Below are 25,317 nucleotides of genomic sequence, written 5' to 3' on the forward strand. Positions count from 1 at the left end.
TTCTTACCTTTCTCTCAGCTCTCCCCTTTGTCTCTTTCTAGCCCCTGAACCCATTCATCCATGCCATGGTAAAAGGGTCCTGGCCCACCCATTTTGGTGATTTATTCCAGCCAGTTTGTCCAGTTCAAGATTAAGAATATTTCCTATCCTCTGCAACCAGACAATCATTAAGACTATCTCCAGTCACGCTGAGTTAATATTGATTGACTCCAAGGGAGAAGCCATATTGAAAAAGGGATGTGAATAAAGAGAGGATTGTGTTACAATTATCAATATGGATTATTACAATACTATTTAGTATGTATTTTGCATGTTATATGTTCAAAGCACGGTGTAGACATTAAGGGCAAAATTATGCTTGGCCACACATTATGCAAAAGGAGGGTGAGGAGAGGGAACAAGGAACTTCCTTCTCTAAAACCATCAAGCAAAAGCCAGGCAAAATGGCAGCCCTTCTATAGGAGGTGGCCATACTGGTCAACAGAGCTGGGTAAGCGCAAATGGTGGTAGACATTGCAGACGCTTCCAAGGTCATGGCTCAGTGATTACACTCCCTTCTGTGCTCCAGAGCTCTTGGAAAGCCTTCAGGCACAATATTTGAGTTCTCACTGAGCCCTGGTCTACAGTAGGACTTTAGGTCGAATTTAGTAGTGTTAAATTGATGTAAACCTGCACCCATCCACACGATGAAGCCCTTTATTTTGACTTAAAATCGATTTCCTTACTTCACCCCTGACAAGTGGATTAGCGCTTAAATCGGCCTTGCCGGGTCGAATTTGGGGTACTGTGGACACAATTCGACAGTATTGGCCTCTGGGAGCTATCCCAGAGTGCTCCATTGTGACCGCTCTGGACAGCACTCTGAACTCCGATGCACTGGCCAGGTAGACAGAAAAAGAACTGCGAACTTTTGAATCTCGTTTCCTGTTTGGCCAGCGTGGCAAGCTGCAGGTGACCATGCAGAGCTCATCAGCAGAGGTGACCATGATGGAGTCCCAGAATAGCAAAAGAGCTCCAGTATGGACTGAACGGGAGGTACGGAATCGGATCGCTGTATGGGGAGAGGAATCCATGCTATCAGAACTCCGTTCCAGTTTTCGAAATGCCAAAACATTTCTCAAAATGTCCCAGGGCATGAAGGACAGAGGCCATAACAGGGACCCGAAGCAGTGCCGCGTGAAACTTAAGGAGCTGAGGCAAGCCTACCAGAAAACCAGAGAGGCGAACGGCCACTCCGGGTCAGAGCCCCAAACATGCTGCTTCTATGATGAGCTGCATGCCATTTTAGGGGTTCAGCCACCACTACCCCAGCCGTGTTGTTTGACTCATTCAATGGAGATGGAGGCAACACGGAAGCAGGTTTTGGGGATGAAGAAGATAGCTCACAGCAAGCAAGCGGAGAAACCGCTTTTCCCAACAGCCAGGAACTGTTTCTCACCTTGGACGTGGAGCCAGTACCCCCCGTACCTACCCAAGGCTGCCTCCCGGACCTGCCAGGCGGAGAAGGGACCTCCGGTGAGTGTACCTTTTTAAAATACTATACATAGTGTAAAAGCAAGCATGTGAAAGGATTAATTTGCCCTGGCATTGGCGGCTCTCCTGGATGTACTCCCAAAGCCTTTGCGAAAGGTTTCTGGGGAGGGCAGCCTTATTGCGTCCTTCATGGTAGGACACTTTACCACTCCAGGCCAGTAACACGTACTCGGGAATCATTGTACAACAAAGCATTGCAGTGTGTGTTTGCTGGCATTCAAACAGCATCCGTTCTTTATCTCTCTGTGTTATCCTCAGGAGAGTGAGATACCATTCATGGTCACCTGGTTGAAATAGGGGACATTCAGAGGAGCCCGTTCCTGCTGGGCTGTTTGCCTGTGGCTGAACAGAAATGTTCCCCGCTGTTAGCCACGGAGAGGGTTGCGGGGGTAGCCACGCGGTGGGGGGAGGCAAAATGCGACCTTGTAACGAAAGCACATGTGCTATGTGTGTAATGTCAACAACAAGGTTTACCCTGAAAGAGTGTAGCCACTGTTTTATAAAATGTCTTTTAAAATACCGCTGTCCCTTTTTTTTTTTTTTTTTTCTCCACCAGCTGTATGTGTTTCAATGATCACAGGATCTTCTCCTTCCCAGAGGCTAGTGAAGATTAGAAAGAAAAGAAAAAAACGCACTCGTGATGAAATGTTCTCTGAGCTCATGCTGTCCTCCCACACTGACAGAGCACAGACGAATGTGTGGAGGCAAATAATGTCAGAGTGCAGGAAAGCACAAAATGACCAGGAGGAGAGGTTGTGGCCTGAAGCTCAAATGTGGTGGCAGCGTGATGAGAGGAGGCGGGATTCAATGCTGAGGCTGCTGGAGGACCACACAGTATGCTCCAATGTATGGTTGAGCTGCAGCAAAGGCAGCTGGAGCACAGACTGCCACTACACCCCCTGTGTAACCAACCACCCTCCTCCCCAAGTTCCATAGCCTCAACGCCCAAGAACACGGTGGGGGGGCCACCGGCCAACCAGCCACTCTGCCACAGAGGATTGCCCAAAAAAAGAAGGCTGGCATTCAATAAATTATAAAGTTGTAAACTTTTAACGTGCTGTGTAGCATTTTCCTTCCCTCCTCCTCCACCACCCCTCCTGGGCTACCTTAGTAGTCATCCCCCTATTTGTGTGATGAATGAATAAAGAATGCATGAATGTGAAGCAACAATGACTTTATTGCCTCTGCAAGCCATGATCGAAGGGAGGAGGGGAGGGTGGTTAGCTTACAGGGAAGTAGAGTGAACCAAGGGGCGGGGGGTTTCATCAAGGAGAAACAAAGAGAACTTTCACACTGTAGCCTGGCCAGTCATGAAACTGGTTTTCAAAGCTTCTCTGATGCGTACCGCGCCCTCCTGTGCTCTTCTAACAGCCCTGGTGTCTGGCTGCACGTAACCAGCAGCCAGGCGATTTGCCTCAACCTCCCACCCTTCCATAAACGTCTCTTCCCCCCCCCCTACTCTCACAGATATTGTGGAGCACACAGCAAGCAGTAATAACAGTGGGAATATTGGTTTCACTGAGGTCTAAGCGAGTCAGTAAACTGCGCCAGCGAGCCTTTAAACGTCCAAATGCACATTCTACCACCACTCTGCACTTGCTCAGCCTGTAGTTGAACAGCTCGTGACTACTGTCCAGGCTGCCTGTGTACGGCTTCATGAGCCATGGCATTAAGGGGTAGGCTGGATAACTATAGGCATTTCAACGTTCCCAACAGTTATTTTCTGGTCTGGGAATAAAGTCCCTTCCTGCAGCTTTTGAAACAGACCTGAGTTCCTGAAGATGTGAGCGTCATGTACCTTTCCTGGCCATCCCACATTGATGTTGGTGAAACAACATCCCTTGTGATCCACCAGAGCTTGCAGCACTATTGAAAAGTACCCCTTGCGGTTTATGTACTTGCCGGCTTGGTGCTCCGGTGCCAAGATAGGGATATGGGTTCCGTCTATGGCCCCACCACAGTTAGGGAATCCCATTGCAGCAAAGCCATCCACTATGACCTGCACATTTCCCAGGGTCACTCCCCTTGATATCAGCAGATCTTTGATTGCATGGGCTACTTGCATCACAGCAGCCCCCACAGTAGATTTGTCCACTCCAAATTGATTCCCAGCTGACCAGTAGCTGTCTGGCATTGCAAGCTTCCACAGGGCTATCGCCACTTGCTTCTCAGTTGTGAGGGCTGCTCTCATCTTGGTATTCACGCACTTCAGGGCGGGGCAAGCAAGTCACAAAGTTCCATGAAAGTGCCCTTACGCATGCAAAAGTTTCGCAGCCACTGGGAATCGTCCCAGACCCGCAACACTATGCGGTCCCACCAGTCTGTGCTTGTTTCCTGAGCCCGGAATCGGCGTTCTACAGCATGAACCTGCCCCATTAGCACCATGATGCATGCATTGGCAGGGCCCATGCTTTCAGAGAAATCTGTGTCCATGTCCTGATCGCTCACATGATCGCGCTGACATCGCCGCCTCGCCCGGTATCGCTCTGCCAGGTTCTGGTGCCGCATATACTGCTGGATAATGTGTGTGGTGTTTAATGTGCTCCTAATTGCCAAAGTGAGCTGAGCGGCCTCCATGCGTGCCTTGGTATGGCGTCTGCACAGAAAAAAGGCACGGAACAATTGTCTGCTATTGCTCTGACGGAGGGAGGGGCGACTGACAGACACGGCTTACAGGGTTGGCTTCAGGGAGCTAAAATCAACAAAGGGGGCGGCTTTACATCAAGGAGTATTTCAGGCAGGACTTCACGGAGGGTTCCAATAAGAAATGGTGCACCTAAGTTATTGTTCTTATTGGAAAAAGGAGGTTAGTCTGGCCTCTGATTGATACATGGCTAGATTTACCTCGCTGCACCTTCTCTGTGTGACTGCAGTGTGACTTAGAGGAATGAGTCCCCTAGACGGAGGAGGAGGGAAGCAAATGAGTACAAAACAAATCTGGTCTATTTCTTGTTTTGATCCACTCCATCTATCTTTTACATCTTTGGCTGGTAGCAGACGGTGCAGAAGGACTGCATGCCATCCACACCTCATGGCTGCTCGGCAGAAGATGGCACAATAGAACTGCGAGCCATCCTCATCTCTTGCCTGCCTGGCAGAAGATGGTACAATACGACTGCTAGCAATCTGTATTGCCTGCCTGCTCACCATAAGACGGTTCAATAGTACTGACTGCAGGACTAAAGAGAATGACCTGGTCAAGTCACTCCAAATTTAGTCCCTGCGCCCATGTCTGCCCAGGCGCTCCTGGTCGACGTGGCCAGGAGCACCTCAGACATGACAATGACAGCTACCAGTCCTATTGCACCGTTTGCTGCCATAAGGCAATGGGTTGCTGCTACTATGTAGCAATGCAGTACCACGTCTGCCAGCACCCAGGAGACATACGGTGACGGTTACCTGAGCGGGCTCCATGCTTGCCGTGGTATGGCGTCTGCACAGGTAACTCAGGAAAAAAGGCGCGAAACGATTGTCTGCCCTTGCTTTCACAGAGGGAGGGAGGGAACGGGGGCCTGACGATATGTACCCAGAACCGCCCGCGACAATGTTTTAGCCCCATCGGGCATTGGGATCTCAACCCAGAATTCCAATGGGCAGTGGAGACTGCGGGAACTGTGGGATAGCTATCCACAGTGCAACGCTCCGGAAGTAGACTCTAGCCTCGGTACTGTGGAAGCACTCCGCCGAGTTAATGCACTTAATGCACTTAGAGTATTTTCTGTGGGGACACACACACTTGAATATATAAAACCGATTTCTAAAAAACCGACTTCTATAAATTCGACCTAATTCCGTAGTGTAGACATACCCTGGGTTGGTGCAACTCTCTAGCTCTCCCCACAGTACAGTGCTGAGCTGCAAACACATGACCAAGCCCTAAACAGGCATTTTCACTAGCTAAAAGGTGGCTAGACCCCTTAGAATCTATTTATTCTTTTAAGTCCTTTTAGGCACTTAGCAGGCAGAAACCTTGAATCTGTGGTTCCCTCGCTGTGTGCAGCTTTTTCAGTAGGTCTTTGTAGCTTAGGAAATTTGTCTTACCCATAAATGGCAGAATACAGTTTACAATAAACAGTCATTCCTCTTGTGTGGGAGCAGTGCCAGAATTTGAGCAGTTAATTTTATGCACATTTACAGTACACAGCAAAAAAACCCATTACTACGTTACAAATAGATTAGTTTTGTTTAGTCTTTAATACAATTACGAAACAGTGGCATATGTTAGAGTAATCAAAATTTAATTAAACTTCTGAATAAAATAACACTAAATGTATCTGACAGAGACTTCACAGTTATGCCACTCCTAAGTGAGAAGTAGACATTTGCCTCTGTTGAAAAGGTTGCTAGATAAAGGTATCTGCTTACTCACCACAGTTCCTGAAAGAAGAAAAGAATATTGCTAAACATGGTCTTTTGTCTACAGGTGTCTAACACTTTAATGAAGTTCTGATGTTAATGTATTGTGCTTTTCCTTACTCAAATGTCTGTTGCGCAAGGCATTTGTGTGCATAAGTCACAGTGGTGTTAACGAGTCCAATTCAACTACTATTGACTTCAGTGGGGCAGGACTGGACCTGGAGGGAGTAGACCTGTTAAAGCATTCATACATAATGAATGGGGGGAGGGTAAGGGGGGAAATAGATCCTTTAGGGTCTAAGCCGAATACATCATCTGTCTTCCTACGCATGTAAAGTCCAGAAGAATGCAGATGCTGTCTTTGCAGTAAAGCAATCTGGTAAGCAGAAGGCCTAGTCTGTCATAGTCTCCTGTAACTACACTATCCTACGACACCTCTCACAAAAGGGAATTAGTATGCACTCTCTTCAGTGGATACTGTTACATTCCCTATCTCCCCACCAAATAAACAGCTTTGCAATAACGAGGAACACTTTGGAGAAGTGTTTTTGTCAGTTAACTCTTTGGGTATGTCTACAGTGCCACTGGGAGGTGTGAATGCAGCACATGTAGGCATACCTGAGCAAGATTCAGGGTTCTGGGGAGGATTGTATTCAGGCAGCAGAGCTACACTACTTTTAGAATGCTAAACTCCGGTATGCCTATATGTGCTGCATTCATGCCTCCTGCCAAGACTGTCAGTGATGACTTGTCACTGGGCTGCATTGGCACTGAAAGTTACTACCCCTGCTAGGGCTGCAGCAAATGCCAGATGTGAGGAGGACAGATGATGATTGTCCTGGCATAAGGCCTCACCTTCAAAACAATTTTCCTGTGAGCAGAGATGTGGCTCTCCTTCTTTGAAGAATATTGTGAATAGCTTTTTACTATCCTTATGTTGTCAGGGGGATTCTCCTCTAATCACTGTTGTGTGTAGGGATAATCCTTAGGCCATGTGGTGTCTCCTTTCTTTATGGGTATGACTACACTGCACTGAATCTCAGAGCCCAGGTCAGCTGACTCTATAAAATTACAGCGTAGACATCTGGGCTTGGGCTGGTGCCTGGACTTGGAGAACCCATGAAGGGTGAGGGTCTAATGCCCAGAGCAAGTGACAAAACTCTCATGTAAAATTAAAAACAAAAAACAAAACAAAAAAAATGTTCTTTAGAAAGTCTAATACCAAATATTTGTTTCCTGTGTATGTTAGGAAACATTTTATATTTGATATTCTTCCACTGTGTAGCAGCTACTTAGCTTTCATTGTAAAAAGCAGAAAGATCAACCCTTCAGAAGTTTTAAAATCTAACATTATGTGGAAAAATATCCTTTTTCAGCCTTGGTGTTCTTCTAGGGTATTGTGGTGGAGTGCCCTCCCTATACCAGCCCTGCTAAGAGATGAATTAGGCTAGGTGGACCCATTCAACCAATTAAGGTGCAAACAGAGGAGATTTAAGCTGAGTGGAGGGCACTGCTTAGAAGGAGTCTCGCCTGGGAGGGAACAGATGGTGCTTTTGAAAAGCTAGAAGTCTGGAAACAGTGGATGAAGGAAACCTGCAGCCTCTCTCTGAGTTAAGGGAAAAGGAAGGGTTGATAGGAATCCAGAAGGAAGGGTTTACCTAGCATGCCTAAAGTGGAGTGGGGTGTCTGACTAGGAAGACTGATGAAGAAGGAGCTTAAGGAAGCACAACAGAAAGTAGTCCAGGGAAGAGAATAGTAAGATTGGTGAAGTCCCAGACCTTAAATACTTGTTATAGGCCTTCAACTGGAACCCAGATTAGAGAGTAGGCCTGGGTTCTAGAGTGGTTTTGGTAGGTGCAATGAATAGGAAGACTGAGGGAGGGACATAATCAGGGCAGTGGGCATGAGGACTGCCTGATGTATTGGTACAGAAGGACTTTGAAAGACTCCCCCTATTTGCATCTTAACTGATTGGGCCCACCTGGCCTAATTCAGATCTTTCAGAGCCAGTGTGAGGAGTACATCCCATCTCTGGGATTAAATGCTAAATAGGGTATCAAACATGTTGAAAATCCTATGCTTTAGGACAGTTGAGAAATGCAAAAAAAAAATTTTAAAAAGCTCTCAGCAGTGAAGAGTCTATGAAATATTTTAAGCTATACTGAAAGTCTTACAGAAAGCAAAATAACTTGCTGGGACATGGTCTACTACAGGGATTGGCAATGTTTGGCATGCGGCCCACCAGGGTAAGCCCCATGGCAGGCTGGGCCAGTTTGTTTACCTGCCGCGTCCGCAGGTTTGGCCGATCACAGCTCCCACTGGCTGCGGTTCGCCGCTCCAGGCCAATGGGGGCTGCAGGAGGCGACATGGGCTGAGGGATGTGCTGGCCACTGCTTCCCACAGCCCCCATTGGCCTGGAGTAGCGAACCGAAGCCAGTGGGAACTGCGATCGGCCAAACCTGCAGATGCGGCAGGTAAACAAACTGGCCCAGCCTGCCACGGGGCTTACCCTGGCAGGCCACATGCCAAACGTTGCCAATCCCTGGTTTACTATCTTACGTGACTCAATGTATATTCATTAGTAATTTACAGACTTCTATTATTTCACTCTTTCCCTAGCCATTTTACTTTCCACATAGAACCAAAGGAAAATCAAAATCACTGGCAGTTATGTTTGATTAGAAACTTATGAAAGAAGTAAGACCAGTAAAGCAGGTACAGTATTGTCTCAGTTAATACATTTTCTTTACTGAAAAATATGGGCTGACACCTGACAAAATAAGCCTCTGTGGTTGTTTAGATTGCCATTTGTTCTGAATTTGATGTGGTGCTGGTAGGAGAGTTTTACCATGATGAAGGTGATTTGAGCCCAGAAAAACATGATCATAAGACAACAATGTGTCCTACTGTGATGACATGTTTATGGGACGCCATCATTCTGTGTAGTGGTGTGATGACACTTTATGGAATGTCACCTGTTGTAATAACAATGTGAAGATGTTGTACCAGAATGTCATGAGAGAAATAAACTTTCAAAAGATGGCAAACCTACTCTGTATGGGGAGATTTTGGCAAACCAGTGAAGTGCCTGAAACCACTATTGCTCATTGCTAAAATCGGCCAAGTCAGCAGGCCGTAAAGTGGCCATATAGCAGCCTCAGCTTGACCAAGGCAGGAGAGGAGGGGATTTTGGGTGCCACAGAAAGGACAGCTTGACCCCACGTCCTTCCTGATAAGAATTGAGTTGAAGTTGCTGATATATGCGTTTTAGAAGAGCAGGATGTGCCCTCAGGAATGTCTGTTAGGGCCTCAAGGCTGCAATCTCTAGGAAAAACCTACACCTGGTTAATCAATAATCAGAAGGAAACCCCTTGTTTGACCATTGAAACTGCTTGCTTAACAAGTTTTCTTTAAGGGACATGTCATTGTATTACTAATGTATAAATTAGGGGGAAAAGTTTGAGATAGTGGGACTCTTCGGGACTGGACTCTTACTCTGGATGCATCTTGTGTTCCCCATCGGCAGATGGGCTGCCACTGTGCAACTCAAGAGCCACCCTCAGCTTCGGTAACTATCAAGGGTTGGGGGTGTTTTACTAACCTGTTGCGGACATGTGTAAGTGCTTGAGACTAAGTAAAGTTTAGCTTTAAGTGAAAGCGCTCTTGTGTTGTCTTGTTTGTACCAGCCATCTATCAGTTGGATGGCCATGTCTCCCCTGATTCATCTCCTGACACCACCTCGCACACAGTAAAAGTTACCAAGAGCTTTGGGTTGAAAGAACCTCAGGTAACAACTCAACCCACTAAACTTTGACAAGTTTCTTGGACTAGTCAGCTAAAGAGACTGCTGTACTCTGGGCACAAAGTAGCCTGTCTCCAGAAACTGCCAAATAACAGATGAGGCATTCTATTACTTCCTCTTCAGATTCACTCAGTTTTATCAGGATGCATGGAAAACAGCTCCTGGGAATGACATCAGGGGTTTCCTATTCAGAGCATATTCTAATGACCTATATAAAGTGTATTCTGTCTTGATTGGCTGAACATCAGTATGCCTAGGAAGAGACTTATTGGAGCTGTGACCCAAAGATGTCTTTAAGTCTTCTGGATTGACAACTGTATTTCAGAGTTCAACCATCTAGGGTATGTCTACACTGAGATAAAGGAGCTGTGGTATGGCTCTAGGCCATTAAAGAGCATATATAAATGACAAATTGGTGAAACAATTGTGCTGTAACTTTTGATGTCTCAGAACCATTTAAAGGGATCTGATCTTTTCCTTGTGCACAGAGAAATTACATAAATAGTTCCAAGTAGCACAAATGGGATGTAATGGGATAAATGTCACTAGCCTCTGTTTACCAAAAGCTCGGAGTGAATGATGGGATGGATCACTGTGATTGCCTGTTCTGTTCATTGCCTCTGAAGCACCTGGCATGGGCCAGTTGGAAGACAGGATACTGGGCTAGATGGACCATTGATCTGACCCACTATGGCTGTTCTTATATTCTAAAACTAACCCTGCCACAACAGGGATAAAAATATAAACGTGTAAGTCTGGGGGAAACACAGTGCAACATCACTGTCAGCCCTCAAAATTATGCCACAGTTGTAGATCAGTGTGGTTTATGTTTTACATCTGAAACATCTAGAATTTCTTGGAACTAGAGGTGCAAGTCCCATCCAGGTGAATGCAGCTCTTCATCCTGTGCAGTACAGAAGTCAAGGCCCAGGCAGTGTACTGACTATGGGTCTTTTGAATTAAACCTTTGAAAACTGAAGTTGTGCGTGCACTCTATGGACATCAGATATTCATAACACTTTTTCATAAACAGGGCTGTTCTCTCCAATGGTGTAAACCAAAATTTCCTCATTCCCTCACTGCTCTGCAGTGTGCTAGCTATCTGCCACTCCCTCCCCGCCTCAAAAAAAAAAAAAAAAAAAAAAGTGGTTACATGTAGAACTAGCATGGCCACAACTATGGGCAGAAAAACAAACGTAAAAAGTCTTATGGGCCTTATGAAGGCATGCAGTCACCATTGCATAGGGAGGTCCTGACCATGTCTCCAATCTCCCTAAGCCAGCACTAGCCCAGCTCAGAAAGTGACAGGTGTGCCCCTTTGAACTAGGGGAAGGTGTTATGCCTGCTGAATGGGGAAAGGACCTATAGGGCAGCAATAAATTGGGTCACCTGTCTGGTAACTTGTTCCCAAACTGTTAAGGATTTTCTTATCAAGACAAACACCAGAACACCCATTGCTTACATCCTATCCATCAACGTGAAAGCTAGCTACGGTGGTGGAGTATTGTAATAAATAGGCTGGGTGTGGCTACAGGAGAACAACACCCTGTTTTAGTCTGAGAGCCCAGAACCCCCACTAGAAGCAATCTTTCTCCCCTCCAATGGCAAAGAACTGCTGGAGATCACTGGAACTAAAGAGGGACCCTCCACAATGGATTTCAGACACTCTCGCTCACACTATGCCTATCTCTATACAGTGCTTGTGTGCAATGTCAAGGAGGGTGCATTAGGGAAGCAATGATGGAACAGATAGATTGACAAGATAATGGGCATGTGAGGGATGGTTTGGGGAAATAGTTAAAAAAATGTAACCAACAAGATACCTTTGACACAATGACCTTTGTCATTCAACTTTTCTGTTGTTTTTATCTTTTGTATTTAAACTGCAAGGTTTTTGAAGCAGGCATCCTACCTTCCTATGCTTTTTTTTTTTTTTTTTTACAGTGTGGATACAGTGAAGCCTGAATTCTGACTGTGGTCTTTGGATGCTACTACTACACCAATGTCAAATAATGGAAAACCAGGAAGTGATACAGCATCCTATTCTAGTCTTGAGGAAGTGTCATAAATATAAAGGGAAGGGTAAACCCCTTTGAAATCCCTCCTGGCCAGGGGAAAGCTCCTCTCACCTGTAAAGGGTTAAGAAGCTAAAGGTAACCTCGCTGGCACCTGACCAAAATGACCAATGAGGAGACAAGATACTTTCAAAAGCTGGGAGGAGGGAGAGAAACAAAGGGTTTGTGTGTCTGTCTGTAGTCGTCTTGGCCAGGGACAGAACAGGAATGGAGTCTTAGAACTTTTAGTAAGTAATCTAGCTAGGTATGTGTTAGATTATGATTTCTTTAAATGGCTGAGAAAAGAATTGTGCTGAATAGAATAACTATTTCTGTCTGTGTATCTTTTTTGTAACTTAAGGTTTTGCCTAGAGGGGTTCTCTATGTTTTTGAATCTAATTACCCTGTAAGATATATACCATCCTGATTTTACAGGGGGGATTTCTTTATTTCTATTTACTTCTATTTTTTATTAAAAGTCTTCTTGTAAAACACTGAATGCTTTTTCATTGTTCTCAGATCCAAGGGTTTGGGTTTGTGGTCACCTATGCAAATTGGTGAGGCTTTTTATCCAACATTTCCCAGGAAGGGGGGGGGTGCAAGTGTTGGGAGGATTGTTCATTGTTCTTAAGATCCAAGGGTCTGGGTCTGTAGTCACCTAGACAAATTGGTGAGGCTTTTTACCAAACCTTGTCCAGGAAGTGGGGTGCAAGGTTTTGGGAAGTATTTTGGGGGGAAGGACGCGTCCAAACAGCTCTTCCCCAGTAACCAGTATTAGTTTGGTGGTGGTAGCGGCCATTCCAAGGATAACGGGGGTAATATTTTGTACCTTGGGGAAGTTTTGACCTAAGCTGGTAAAGATAAGCTTAGGAGGTTTTTCATGCAGGTCCCCACATCTGTACCCTAGAGTTCAGAGTGGGGGAGGAACCTTGACATGGTGGCACAGTGGTGGGATTAACCTGAAATCATTTTGAGATCCAGTTGAGATTTTTTGAACTAGAAATACAGATTTTAAAAAGGAATTTTTAGGAAGTCCAGAAGGCAGCTTTGAAACTGAAAGCAGCTTGGTTTCTCTCTGCTTTGTGGCCAAGCAGAGACAAAAGGGGATTATCTTGTGAATTGCAGGTTTTCTTGCCTGGAGGCAGGGTACTTAACTCCTGCAGGGAAATTCACAGTCTTCCAACCCAGAGGTTTTTTTTTTTTCTTTTCTTCCTAAAAGTAAATAGGGGGTGTGTGCTCTACCCATTTGCCTGGAGACAAAAGTGGCAGGGTTTTTTTTTTAGGATTTTGATTTTTTTTTGTTTTACAAGGAGCACAGGTTTGAAAAGAAATTTTTTTTTCTTTGGGCTGGGTAAGCAGTTTTCCAAGTAGTTGGAGGTTTTTTGCTTTAATTTGGGCCCAGAGCAGAGACAAGGGAATTGTCTTTTTCTGTAGGCTGACAATCACTATCAGAGAATAGGTATTCTATTCCAGCACAGAAAAATTTTACAGCCAAGTTTTGTTTGTTTATTTCTGAACCTCGGGTGTAAAGTTAGTTAAAAACAGAGAGGTTAGAATGGGCAAATCCTCAGCTCGACTACAGCTGGAATTAGCCAAATTTCAGGCTGAGGAAAAACAAAGGGAACATGAAAGACAGATAGAACTCATGCGGCTGAAGGAGGAGGAGAAGGAAAAAGAGAGGAAGCATGTGGAGGAGATGGAGAGGATAAAGGCCCAGCAGAATATACCAACAAACCCTAGCAATCCTTCTCCAGGTACCACTTCCCATCCCAGAAAGTTCCCCACCTACAAGGCAGGTGATGATACTGAGGCCTTCTTAGAAAACTTCGAAAGGGCCTGCCTTGGGTACAACATCTCTACTGACCAATACATGGTAGAGCTGAGGCCGCAGCTCAGTGGACCCTTAGCTGAGGTGGCAGCTGAAATGCCTAAAGAACACATGAACAAGTATGAACTGTTTAAATCCAAGGCGAGAGTCAGAATGGGGATAACACCCGAGCAGTCTCGTCGGAGGTTCAGAGCCCTAAGGTGGAAACCAGACATGTCATTTACCCGACATGCCTACCACATTGTAAAACATTGGGATGCCTGGATATCAGGAGCAAGTGTTGAATCTCCAGTAAATTTGCCCTTCCTAATGCAAATGGAACAATTCTTAGAGGGTGTTCCTGAGGAAATAGAAAGATACATCCTAGATGGGAAACCCAAAACTGTAATTGAGGCAGGAGAGATTGGAGCCAGATGGGTGGAGGTGGCAGAGAAGAAGAAAACTGGTCGCAGTTGGAGCGGAGACCAGAAGGGACCACCCCAGACCACACCCTATTACCGGGGGCCGCCCAAAGCCCCACCTACCTCCCAAAGAACCCTCCAGACCCCTTATCGTCCCACCACCCCGTTCTCCAGCAACCCTTCTCGCCCCAGTGACCCGTCAGCTGGACGATGTTTTAAGTGTAATGAGCTGGGGCATGTAAAGGCCAACTGCCCCAAGAACCCCAACAGATTACAGTTCATTGCACCGGAATCACACCAGAGGTCCACAGGCCCAGATACCTCCCAGATACCCTTGGAGCGGAGGGAAACTGTGAGTGTGGGCGGGAAGAAGGTCACCGCGTGGAGGGACACCGGAGCACAAGTGTCAGCTATCCATGCTTCCTTAGTGGACCCCAATTTAATCAACCCAGAGATCCAAGTGACGATTCAACCCTTCAAGTCCAACTCTTTCAATTTGCCTACAGCCAAGTTGCCTGTCCAGTACAAGGGCTGGTCAGGAATGTGGACTTTTGCAGTCTATGATGATTATCCCATCCCCATGCTGTTGGGGGAAAACTTGGCCAATCATGTGAAGCAGGCCAAGAGGGTGGGAATGGTCACCCGCAACCAGGCTAAACAAGCCGTGAGGCCTAGCTCTGTTCCGGAAACTTCTATCAGGACCCAGTCAGAGGTGATGGACCTGGACCCCAGGCCAATGTCTGCAACAGCAGTAGTGGATCCAGTCCCAGAGACCCAGACGGAACCAGTCCCAGAACCGGAACCAGCCGAACAACCAACACCAGACCCCGTGTCAGCACTGAATCCAGTACTTGCAACCTCAACACCAGAGGGCCCCACCGAACCTGAACTGGCAGCAGCCGATAACCCTACACAAGAGGCTCAGCCGGAGCCTGAATCCCAACATAGTACACCAGCGGAGAGCGGTTCACAGTCAACAGAAACAGCTCCATCCCCTATATCGCTTCCAGAGGGACCAAGCCTAGGTCCACAATCCCATGAGGAACTGATGTCTCCAGCATCAAGGGAACAGTTCCAGACCGAACAAGAAGCAGATGAAAGCCTCCAGAGAGCTTGGACGGCGGCACGGAGCAACCCACCGCCTCTCAGCTCTTCTAATCGATCCAGGTTTGTTGTAGAAAGAGGACTTTTATACAAGGAAACTCTTTCTGGGGGACACCAGGAAGACTGGCATCCTCAGAGACAGTTGGTAGTTCCAACTAAATACCGGGCCAAGCTCTTGAGCTTAGCCCATGATCACCCTAGTGGCCATGCTGGGGTGAACAGGACCAAAGACCGTTTGGGGGGGTCATTCCACTGGGAGGGAATGGGCAAGGATGTTTCTACCTATGTCCAGTCTTGTGAGGTGTGCCAAAGAGTGGGAAAACCCCAAGACCAGGTCAAAGCTCCTCTCCAGCCACTCCCCATCATTGAAGTTCCATTTCAGCGAGTAGCTGTGGATATTCTGGGTCCTTTTCCGAAAAAGACACCCAGAGGAAAGCAGTACATACTGACTTTCATGGATTTTGCCACCCGATGGCCGGAAGCAGTAGCTCTAAGCAACACCAGGGCTAAAAGTGTGTGCCAGGCACTAGCAGACATTTTTGCCAGGGTAGGTTGGCCCTCCGACATCCTCACAGATGCAGGGACTAATTTCCTGGCAGGAACTATGAAAAACCTTTGGGAAGCTCATGGGGTAAATCACTTGGTTGCCACTCCTTACCATCATCAAACAAATGGCATGGTGGAGAAGTTTAATGGAACTTTGGGGGCCATGATACGTAAATTCGTAAATGAGCACTCCAATGATTGGGACCTAGTATTGCAGCAGTTGCTCTTTGCCTACAGAGCTGTACCACATCCCAGTTTAGGGTTTTCCCCATTTGAACTTGTATATGGCCGTGAGGTTAAGGGGCCATTGCAGTTGGTGAAGCAGCAATGGGAGGGATTTACACCTTCTCCAGGAACTAACATTCTGGACTTTGTAACCAACCTACAAAACACCCTCCGAACCTCTTTAGCCCTTGCTAGAGAAAACTTACAGGATGCTCAAAAAGAGCAAAAAGCCTGGTATGATAAACATGCCAGAGGGCGTTCCTTCAAAGTAGGAGACCAGGTCATGGTCTTAAAGGCGCTCCAGGCCCATAAAATGGAAGCATCGTGGGAAGGGCCATTCGTGGTCCAGGAGCGCCTGGGAGCTGTTAATTATCTCATAGCATTCCCCACCTCCAACCGAAAGCCTAAGGTGTATCATATTAATTCTCTAAAGCCCTTTTATTCCAGAGAATTAAAGGTTTGTCAGTTTACAGCCCAGGGAGGAGACGACGCTGAGTGGCCTGAAGGTGTCTATTACGAAGGGAAATGTGCTGGTGGTGTGGAAGAGGTGAACCTCTCCATGACCCTTGGGCGTATGCAGCGACAGCAGATCCAGGAGCTGTGCACTAGCTACGCGCCAACGTTCTCAGCCACCCCAGGACTGACTGAACGGGCATACCACTCCATTGACACAGGTAATGCTCACCCAATTAGGGTCCAACCTTACCGGGTGTCTCCTCAAGCTAAAACTGCTATAGAACGGGAGATCCAGGATATGTTACAGATGGGTGTAATCCGCCCCTCTGAAAGTGCATGGGCATCTCCAGTGGTTCTAGTTCCCAAACCAGATGGGGAAATACGTTTTTGCGTGGACTACCGTAAGCTAAATGCTGTAACTCGCCCAGACAACTTTCCCATGCCACGCACAGATGAACTATTAGAGAAACTGGGAAGGGCCCAGTTCATCTCTACCTTGGACTTAACCAAGGGGTACTGGCAGGTACCGCTAGATGCATCTGCCAAGGAAAGGTCAGCCTTCATCACACATCTCGGGCTGTATGAATTTAATGTACTCCCTTTCGGGCTGCGAAATGCACCCGCCACTTTCCAAAGACTTGTAGATGGTCTCCTAGCGGGATTAGGAGAATATGCAGTCGCCTACCTTGACGATGTGGCCATATTTTCGGATTCCTGGGCAGACCACCTGGAACATCTACAAAAAGTCCTTGAGCGCATAAGGGAGGCAGGACTAACTGTTAAGGCTAAGAAGTGTCAAATAGGCCTAAACAGAGTGACTTACCTTGGACACCAGGTGGGTCAAGGAACTATCAGCCCCCTACAGGCCAAAGTGGATGCTATCCAAAAGTGGCCTGTCCCAAAGTCAAAGAAACAGGTTCAATCCTTCTTAGGCTTGGCCGGTTATTACAGACGATTTGTACCGCACTACAGCCAAATCGCTGCCCCACTGACAGACCTAACCAAAAAGAAACAGCCAAATGCTGTTCAGTGGACCGGAAAGTGTCAGAAGGCCTTTAACAAGCTTAAAGCGACACTCATGTCTGACCCTGTACTAAGGGCCCCAGACTTTGACAAACCGTTCCTAGTAACCACAGATGCATCCGAGCGTGGTGTGGGAGCAGTTTTAATGCAGAAAGGACCTGATCAAGAATTCCACCCTGTAGTGTTTCTCAGCAAAAAACTGTCTGAGAGGGAAAGCAACTGGTCAGTCACTGAAAAAGAATGTTATGACATTGTCTACGCTCTGGAAAAGCTACGCCCATATGTTTGGGGACGGCGTTTCCACCTGCAAACCGACCATGCTGCACTAAAGTGGCTTCACACCGTCAAAGAAACTAACAGAAAACTTCTTCGGTGGAGTTTAGCTCTCCAAGATTTTGATTTTGACATCCAACACATCTCAGGAGCTTCTAACAAAGTGGCTGATGCACTCTCCCGTGAAAGTTTCCCAGAATCAACTGGTTAAAATCGTCCTTGAGATGTGGAAAATATTGTTAGTCTTTATGTACTTGGTAGTATATTTAGAGATGCATGTGTCTTATTAACTCTGTTTTCCTAGAGCTCCAGGAAGAAATCCCAGCCAGTGTTTCACCCTAGCTGAGATTTGGGGGGCGTGTCATAAATATAAAGGGAAGGGTAAACCCCTTTGAAATCCCTCCTGGCCAGGGGAAAGCTCCTCTCACCTGTAAAGGGTTAAGAAGCTAAAGGTAACCTCGCTGGCACCTGACCAAAATGACCAATGAGGAGACAAGATACTTTCAAAAGCTGGGAGGAGGGAGAGAAACAAAGGGTTTGTGTGTCTGTCTGTAGTCGTCTTGGCCAGGGACAGAACAGGAATGGAGTCTTAGAACTTTTAGTAAGTAATCTAGCTAGGTATGTGTTAGATTATGATTTCTTTAAATGGCTGAGAAAAGAATTGTGCTGAATAGAATAACTATTTCTGTCTGTGTATCTTTTTTGTAACTTAAGGTTTTGCCTAGAGGGGTTCTCTATGTTTTTGAATCTAATTACCCTGTAAGATATATACCATCCTGATTTTACAGGGGGGATTTCTTTATTTCTATTTACTTCTATTTTTTATTAAAAGTCTTCTTGTAAAACACTGAATGCTTTTTCATTGTTCTCAGATCCAAGGGTTTGGGTTTGTGGTCACCTATGCAAATTGGTGAGGCTTTTTATCCAACATTTCCCAGGAAGGGGGGGGTGCAAGTGTTGGGAGGATTGTTCATTGTTCTTAAGATCCAAGGGTCTGGGTCTGTAGTCACCTAGACAAATTGGTGAGGCTTTTTACCAAACCTTGTCCAGGAAGTGGGGTGCAAGGTTTTGGGAAGTATTTTGGGGGGAAGGACGCGTCCAAACAGCTCTTCCCCAGTAACCAGTATTAGTTTGGTGGTGGTAGCGGCCATTCCAAGGATAACGGGGGTAATATTTTGTACCTTGGGGAAGTTTTGACCTAAGCTGGTAAAGATAAGCTTAGGAGGTTTTTCATGCAGGTCCCCACATCTGTACCCTAGAGTTCAGAGTGGGGGAGGAACCTTGACAGGAAGTAATAAAAATCTCCTTTACATCCATTACAACCACATCACTTCAGCACCATGAAGCACACTACATCACATTTGCCATAACAATATATTATTTGTTTTGGAAATGAGTTCTTGTAATATATATACACACATGCAGTGATGAGCTGCCAAAATTTTAACAAGGGGTTCCCTCATCACCCCACGAGGGGGTTGTTGCCCACCCACGCCCCTGGGACTCCTGCCCCATCCACCCCCCTCCCCTGTCCCCTGACTGCCCCCAGAACCGGGCAGGAGGGTCTCGTGGGCCACCATAGTGGGTGCCCACCCCACCCCTAAGAGCCAGAGGCACCTGCCGGGGGACAAGGTGGGGAGTCCCAGCGGTGTTTATCTGGGACAGCTCCCAGGAAGCATCCAGCAGGTCCCTCTGGCTCCTAGGGGCAGGGGAGCATAGCTAGGTGGGGAGCAGGGGGAGCGGCTGCTCCCCCACTGATCACATCAAAAGTTGCGCCTTAGGCGCTGACTCCCTGGGTGCTCTGGGGCTGGAGCACCCACAGGGAAAATTTGGTGGGTGCAGAGCACCCACCGGCAGCTCCGCGCCCAGCCCCAGCTCGCCTCCGCCTCCTCCCCTGAACCCACCGCCCCGCTCTGGTTCTTCGCGTCCCCCCGCTGCTTCCCGCGAATCAGCTGTTTGGCGGGAAGCCGGGGAGGACTGCAAAGCAGGCTGCGGCTTCCCGCTCAGGCCGAGAGTGGCGGATGTGAGCTGGGGCAGGGAGCGGTTCCCCTGCACCCCCCCCAGGTTACCTGCTGCGGCGCGGGCGGCCCTCCTTGTGTCCCGTCCCCCCCCCCCGCCCCAGCTCACCTCCGCCTCCCTAGGCCTGAGCGGGAAGCCATGGCCTGCTTCTCAGCCCTCCCAGGCTTGCTGCGCAAACAGCTGATTCGCGGGAAGCCGGCGGGGGGGGGGGCAGAGAAGCAGAGCGGGGCGGCGCGTTCAGGGGAGGAGGTGGAGGCAGAGCGGAAGTGAGCTGGGGCCGGGGGTGGGGCGGGGAGCTGCCGGTGGGTGCTCTGCACCCACCAAATTTTCCCCTTGGGTGCTCCAGGGCTGGAGCACCTGTGGAGTCAGTGCCTAAGGCGCCAGTTTTGGCCAGTTAAATTTAGAAGCCCTTTTAGAACAGGTTGTCCCTCGTGGAACAACCGGTTCTAAAAGGGCTTCTAAATTTAACAAAGTTTAAATTTAACAAATTTAACAAGTTCTAGCAAACCAGTGCGAACCGGCTCTAGCTCACCACTGCATACATGTTATCATTACCATAAGGTTTGTGAAGTGCTGCGGCTGGAAAAAACCACATACACAATGCTTTCATCCATAGTATTTGTACAAACTATGGGCCAAATCCTGCTAAACTTACTTATGTGAGAAAACCTTATTCACACAAGTAGAGTCCTCCTGCTGTCACCATGAGACAAAACTGCAGGCTCGGGACTTCATACAATGTATATTCAAAACTTGCTTTGCCCACCAATCAGGTGCAACTACCTCTGAAGCGAAAACATTAACTGCACAATACCATGCTGAAAATTAAAAAGAGAAGACTACCATAGCCCTGTGAAACTGGAGGTAGAATTTCATTATCCATCTTAAATTTGGCCAGGGTACTAGGATAAGCATCTTTGCCCATGCAAAATGTGCCATAAATGGTCAGGATTTAGGTTTTATTTCTCATCTGCTACAAAAACTCTCTCATGCAAGACAGTAAAACAGACAACATTCATTCGTCATCATTTTACACAGGATAGAGACTGATTCCCCGTAATATCCTTGCAGGCTTCAAGTGACACATTTGCTCTGCTTAATTTCATTTACTCATATAATATCATATTCAAATTAATTGTATTTCACCCTTTATTATTAAACAATTGATGACTGGTCTTCACCTGCAATGAATGCTATTATTATCCATTAGAGGGAGCACAATGAAAAGCCTTAAATAAAAGGTTTAAAAAACAAAAACAAAAAACCTGAGAAAGTCTGGGGGTCTTGTGCAGGACAGACCAGAGTGATCAATGAGCCAAAAGTTCAAGAATGGCTTCCTTGTGGAGCTTCGATATGGATGAAAACTCCTTCAGGCAGGTGAATATGGTGTGTTGCGGAAGTGATGTGAAGGGATGGAAGGGCATTTCATTCTACAAGCTCAAATTTCAGAACGTTGTTCAAATTGTTCTTGAATTCTATAGCCAGTTGTCAGGACTATGAATCTTCTGAAAGTAAGGATTGGAAGAAAGCTTTTGTCACTAAAATAGACACATTTTACATTACTGTGATTATCACCATGATGTAACTGTTCTACACCTAAAATATTTAAGAAGCAAAACCACTCACCCTGATTTCAGAAATTATGACCAAACCCCATTTGACATAGTCAGTAATTCAAAGCAGAATAGTGGAGTCCAACACTATTCTAAGGTTGTAAGCTCTTTGGGGGTAGAAACTGGTTTGTTTGTTTGTTTAATTTATTGAGTTTGTTCCCTTGTACAGTGGTTGGCATAAGGTCCTGATCTATGACTGGGATTCTTTGGCGCTGCCGCAATAATAATTGCAATAAAATAATTTGGCAGAGAGTGGGTAAAATGATTTAAAAAAAAATTCACTCCTCAAATATGGAAATCTCTCTTTAGTTAGTCAGGCCTATTGAAGAAGATTTGAATATTTTGTTTTTGTTTGTAAATTTCTAAGAAGAACGTGTGGCCCTGTGACTGAAGGGCATATTCAACAAAATAAATTTCTTAGTTTCTGATCCACAGAAACCTGCTCAAGGCTGCAAAAGCTCTGCAAAATCACCCGGGGCTGGATCTGGATATATGTTTTTGCTAAATTAGGATATATTAACTTGAGAGACTTACTGACTGATTTTTAATAGTTTTCTTTTAGCTTTTAAATTAGGTTTTCCAGCCATTCTTGACTGTAATGAGGAGGATGAGCCAAGATCACATGAAGAAACAATATGCAAACTATATGGGGCTCCTGTTGTGGAAGCACTGCAAACTTATTTAGCCAAGCATGATTCTGAAGCCTTTAAGGGGAGGACTTTAATTTTTTTTTCTTAGTTTAAGAATTGGCAAAGCAACCTAATTATTAAATTGCATGCAAACAACTTCTGTGTTTTTATATTTACTAAGAGTTACATGAATGATTATGCAAAACAAATCTGTCATTAGTTGCTCTCTATTTGCATTTTGCCTGTTAATATGCTGCTGTTCAGACTATGGCAGGGTATAATGAGCAATTCTACTTCTGAAATAAAAATTCTATATGTGAAAGAAACCTCCTTTTGTTCTGGATATTTGAAATCACACATTGTCCCAAAATATCATGGACCAAATTTGCTGCTGATATTAATGGGCATTTCACCAAGCCAAGCTTCTGCCCCAGCTCCAAAGCATGTGTTGCCATGCCCATTCTCTTTCACACAGGTTTATTTCTTTAACAGGTTAGCAAACAAACAGAAAAGTCTTTTAAGTTAATCCTTGGCCCCAAGCTTTGAGGCCACTCCTCCTTGGAGCGTCTGGCCCTCTAGCTACGGCAGCTTCCCAGTCTCAGTTGATTCTGCTCCCTTCTTGGAGCAACAGCCCCAGCGCTGCTTTCCCGAGTCTCTGGCTCCAGACACCAACCATAGGCGCTAGCTCCATTCCAGGATGGGCCTTTCCTCCCAGGGTGCAGCCTGTCTCAGTTTAATCTCCCTCATCTGCTTACTAGCAGCCTTTTATAGATCCAGGTGTAGTCCCGCCCTCTTTAATTGGCTGGATTGGGCTCACCTGCTCTGGTCCAGGGGTACTGGGGGCACAATTAAAGTCAATGCCAGCTTGATACCTAGGCATAGTGGAAAAAGATGCAAAAAGAGATTATAATGAATGGAATAATGATAGTGGGTCAGATTTAGCATCTCTCCCTACATTGTGCACCTACACAGGGGCCAGACACAATTGCAATTCTTGTTCCTGAGTATAAGAACTGCTCCATCTCAAAGGTGATAGTAAGGGGCAAAGGGAATGTGATGACACTACATGTCCTTCCCCATGGGCCAGCAGAGTTGGCTGGGTTCAGAAGGGACCAGAAGTCACATCCTGTAAAAGGCTATCATAGTGGCTGCGCTTTCTGGGAACTCCAGAAGGTATTTTACCTGCCTGAAGCACAAATGTCTCCCAGAATTCCTATTCCTCATCATCACTGCAAAATGTATGTATGGGTAATATTTAAGAAGTTTTGTGTCTTCATTGGAAATTAAGTTCTTGAAGTTAAAGGCAGGTCACCAGGACGTGACATGCCTCAGACAAGTTCAGTTCAGGCAGAGTGTAGTAGACAATTATCTCTACCACACTTGCATCCAAGTTTTAAAATCACGGACTGAGGCGCTCACTGGATCATTAATGTTGATTTTCAATAACTCTTGGAACACTGGGAAATTTCCAAAAGACTAGAAGAAACCTATTATTGTGTCAATATTTAAAAAGAACAAATGGGATAACCCAGATAATTATAGGCCTATGAGGCTCACATCAAGCTGGAGCAAAATAATGGAATGGCTAATATGGAACTCTTCTAATAAAAGAAGGTGATAAAAGTAATGCCAATCAACATGAGTTTATGGAAAATGATCCTTTCAAATGAACTGGGTATCTTGCTGAGATTACAAGTTAAATTGATAAAGGTAATAGTGATAAACGGATTTGGTTTGGTATCATACAACATTTTGACTAAACAACTAGAACAGTAGAATATAAACATGGCATACATTACATGGATTAAAAACTGGTTAATTTACCAATCTCAAAACATAACTGGAAACAGAGAATCATTATCAAGTGGGTGTGTTTCTAGCGTGATTCCAAAGGGATCAGTTCTTGGCCCTATGCTATTTAACATTTTTGTCACTGACCTGGAAGAAAACATAAAATCGTTACTGATAGAGTTTGCAGATGACATTAAGATAGAGGGAAGTGGTAAGTAATGAAGAAGATGGGTCATTGATACAGAGTGATCTCAAATCACTTGGTAACCGGAGCGCAAGCACACAATATGTGTTTTAATAAATCCAAATGTAAAGTTAGACATCTAGGAATGAGGAATGCAGGCCAAACTTACAGAATGAGGGACTCTATCTTGGGAGACAGTGACTCTGAAAGAGATTGGTTGTTTTGTTGGATAATCAACTGAACATGAGCTCTGAGTGCAATATATGGCCAAAAGGACTGATACAATCCTGGGATATATAAACAAGGGAACACTGAATAGGAGTAGGATGGTCACATTACCTTTGTATTTGGCACAGGTGTGACCGCTGCTGGAATACTGTGAGTAGTTCTGGTGTCCACAATTGAAGAAGGATGTTGAAAAATTGGAGAGAGCCATGAGAATGATTAAAAAAGTTTAGAAAACATGCCTTACAGTCATAGACGCAAGAAGCTCAATCTGGCAAGTTTAACAAAGAGAAAATTAAGGGATGACTTGATCACAGTTTATTGGGGAACAATAAATTTGATAATATAAAGGTAAAACAAGCTGAATGTTGAAGCAAGACAAATTTAGTCTAGAAATAAGGTGCAGTTTTTTTTAAACAGTGAGGTTAATTAACCAGTGGAACAATTTATCAAGGGTTGTGGTGAATTCTCTACCACTAGAAACCTGTAAATCAAGATTGAATGTCTTTCTAAAAAATAAGCTCTAGTCCAAACAGGAATTAATTCTGGGAAATCTATAGACTTTGTTATGTAAAAAAGTCAGACTAGGTGATCACGCTGGTCCCTTAATCTATGAATAACCTTTTATTGTTTGCCACTTGAACTGCTTTAAATAGCCTGAAACCTTGCAGGAGGCTGGAGCGCAGGCTTTCCCTTTGCTCTGTGATGAACTGAAATGTATTAGTGCTTGCCTGTAGACCTGCAAATCTTAATTTTCAAAATCAAAGCTGTTTTGAGTCATAGAGAGGGAATAAAAAAGCCTGAAAATACAAGACAGCTGCTTTTTAAACTTCTTTAACTTAACACCAATTGATTTGACTAAAAGCACAAAAGCACCCTACACAAACACGTAATTGTATCCTTGGAGCCAAAAATATGAAGCCTGTTCATGAGGTGCTGACAGAACATAGCAGGATCAGGCCCTTACTTTGGAAGGCTATTTTACATTTTGTAATTTATATCTTATAACTGAGTTTTACAAGCCCCTCTTTAATATGATTTGTAATCTAAATTATGGCCCAAATCAGTGAAACTACTCATGCGAGTAGTAGTTTGCAGGGTTGGTAGGGTTGACAGGTGTCCGGTTTTTTACTGGAATGCCTGGGCGAAAAGGTACCCTGGTGGCTCCGGACAGCACTGCTGACTGGGCCATTAAAAATCTGGTCAGCAGTGCACTGGGGCTAAGGCAGGCTTCCTGCGTGCCCTGGCTCTGTGG

General features: G+C 45.6%; 1 protein-coding gene and 1 long non-coding RNA gene across 2 annotated transcripts; one reads left to right on the forward strand and one right to left on the reverse strand.

Annotated features, from left to right (window-relative positions):
* The first annotated feature begins 646 nt into the window (after positions 1-646).
* LOC311521594 (myb/SANT-like DNA-binding domain-containing protein 7) lies at positions 647-2,546 on the forward strand. Its single transcript, XM_084629973.1, has 2 exons — positions 647-1,515; positions 2,090-2,546. The coding sequence occupies exons 1-2, from the start codon at positions 958-960 to the stop codon at positions 2,105-2,107; spliced, it is 576 nt and encodes a 191-aa protein (XP_084486099.1). The 5' UTR covers positions 647-957; the 3' UTR covers positions 2,108-2,546.
* Positions 2,547-20,536: 17,990 nt separating this feature from the next.
* On the reverse strand, positions 20,537-24,231 carry LOC311523006. Its single transcript, XR_014712238.1, has 3 exons — positions 24,177-24,231; positions 22,680-22,734; positions 20,537-21,125 (listed from the first exon to the last, which is right to left on the reverse strand). It is a non-coding gene; the product is annotated as an uncharacterized lncRNA (long non-coding RNA).
* Positions 24,232-25,317: the final 1,086 nt, after the last annotated feature.

The sequence above is a fragment of the Lepidochelys olivacea genome, assembly GCF_965140295.1.
Source record: "Lepidochelys olivacea isolate rLepOli2 genome assembly, chromosome: 6".
Classification (NCBI taxonomy): Eukaryota; Metazoa; Chordata; order Testudines; family Cheloniidae; genus Lepidochelys; species Lepidochelys olivacea.

Coding starts and splice junctions, on each gene's coding strand:
- LOC311521594 (XM_084629973.1), top strand. CDS start 958: ATGCAGAGCTCATCAGCAGAGGTGACCATGATGGAGTCCCAGAATAGC.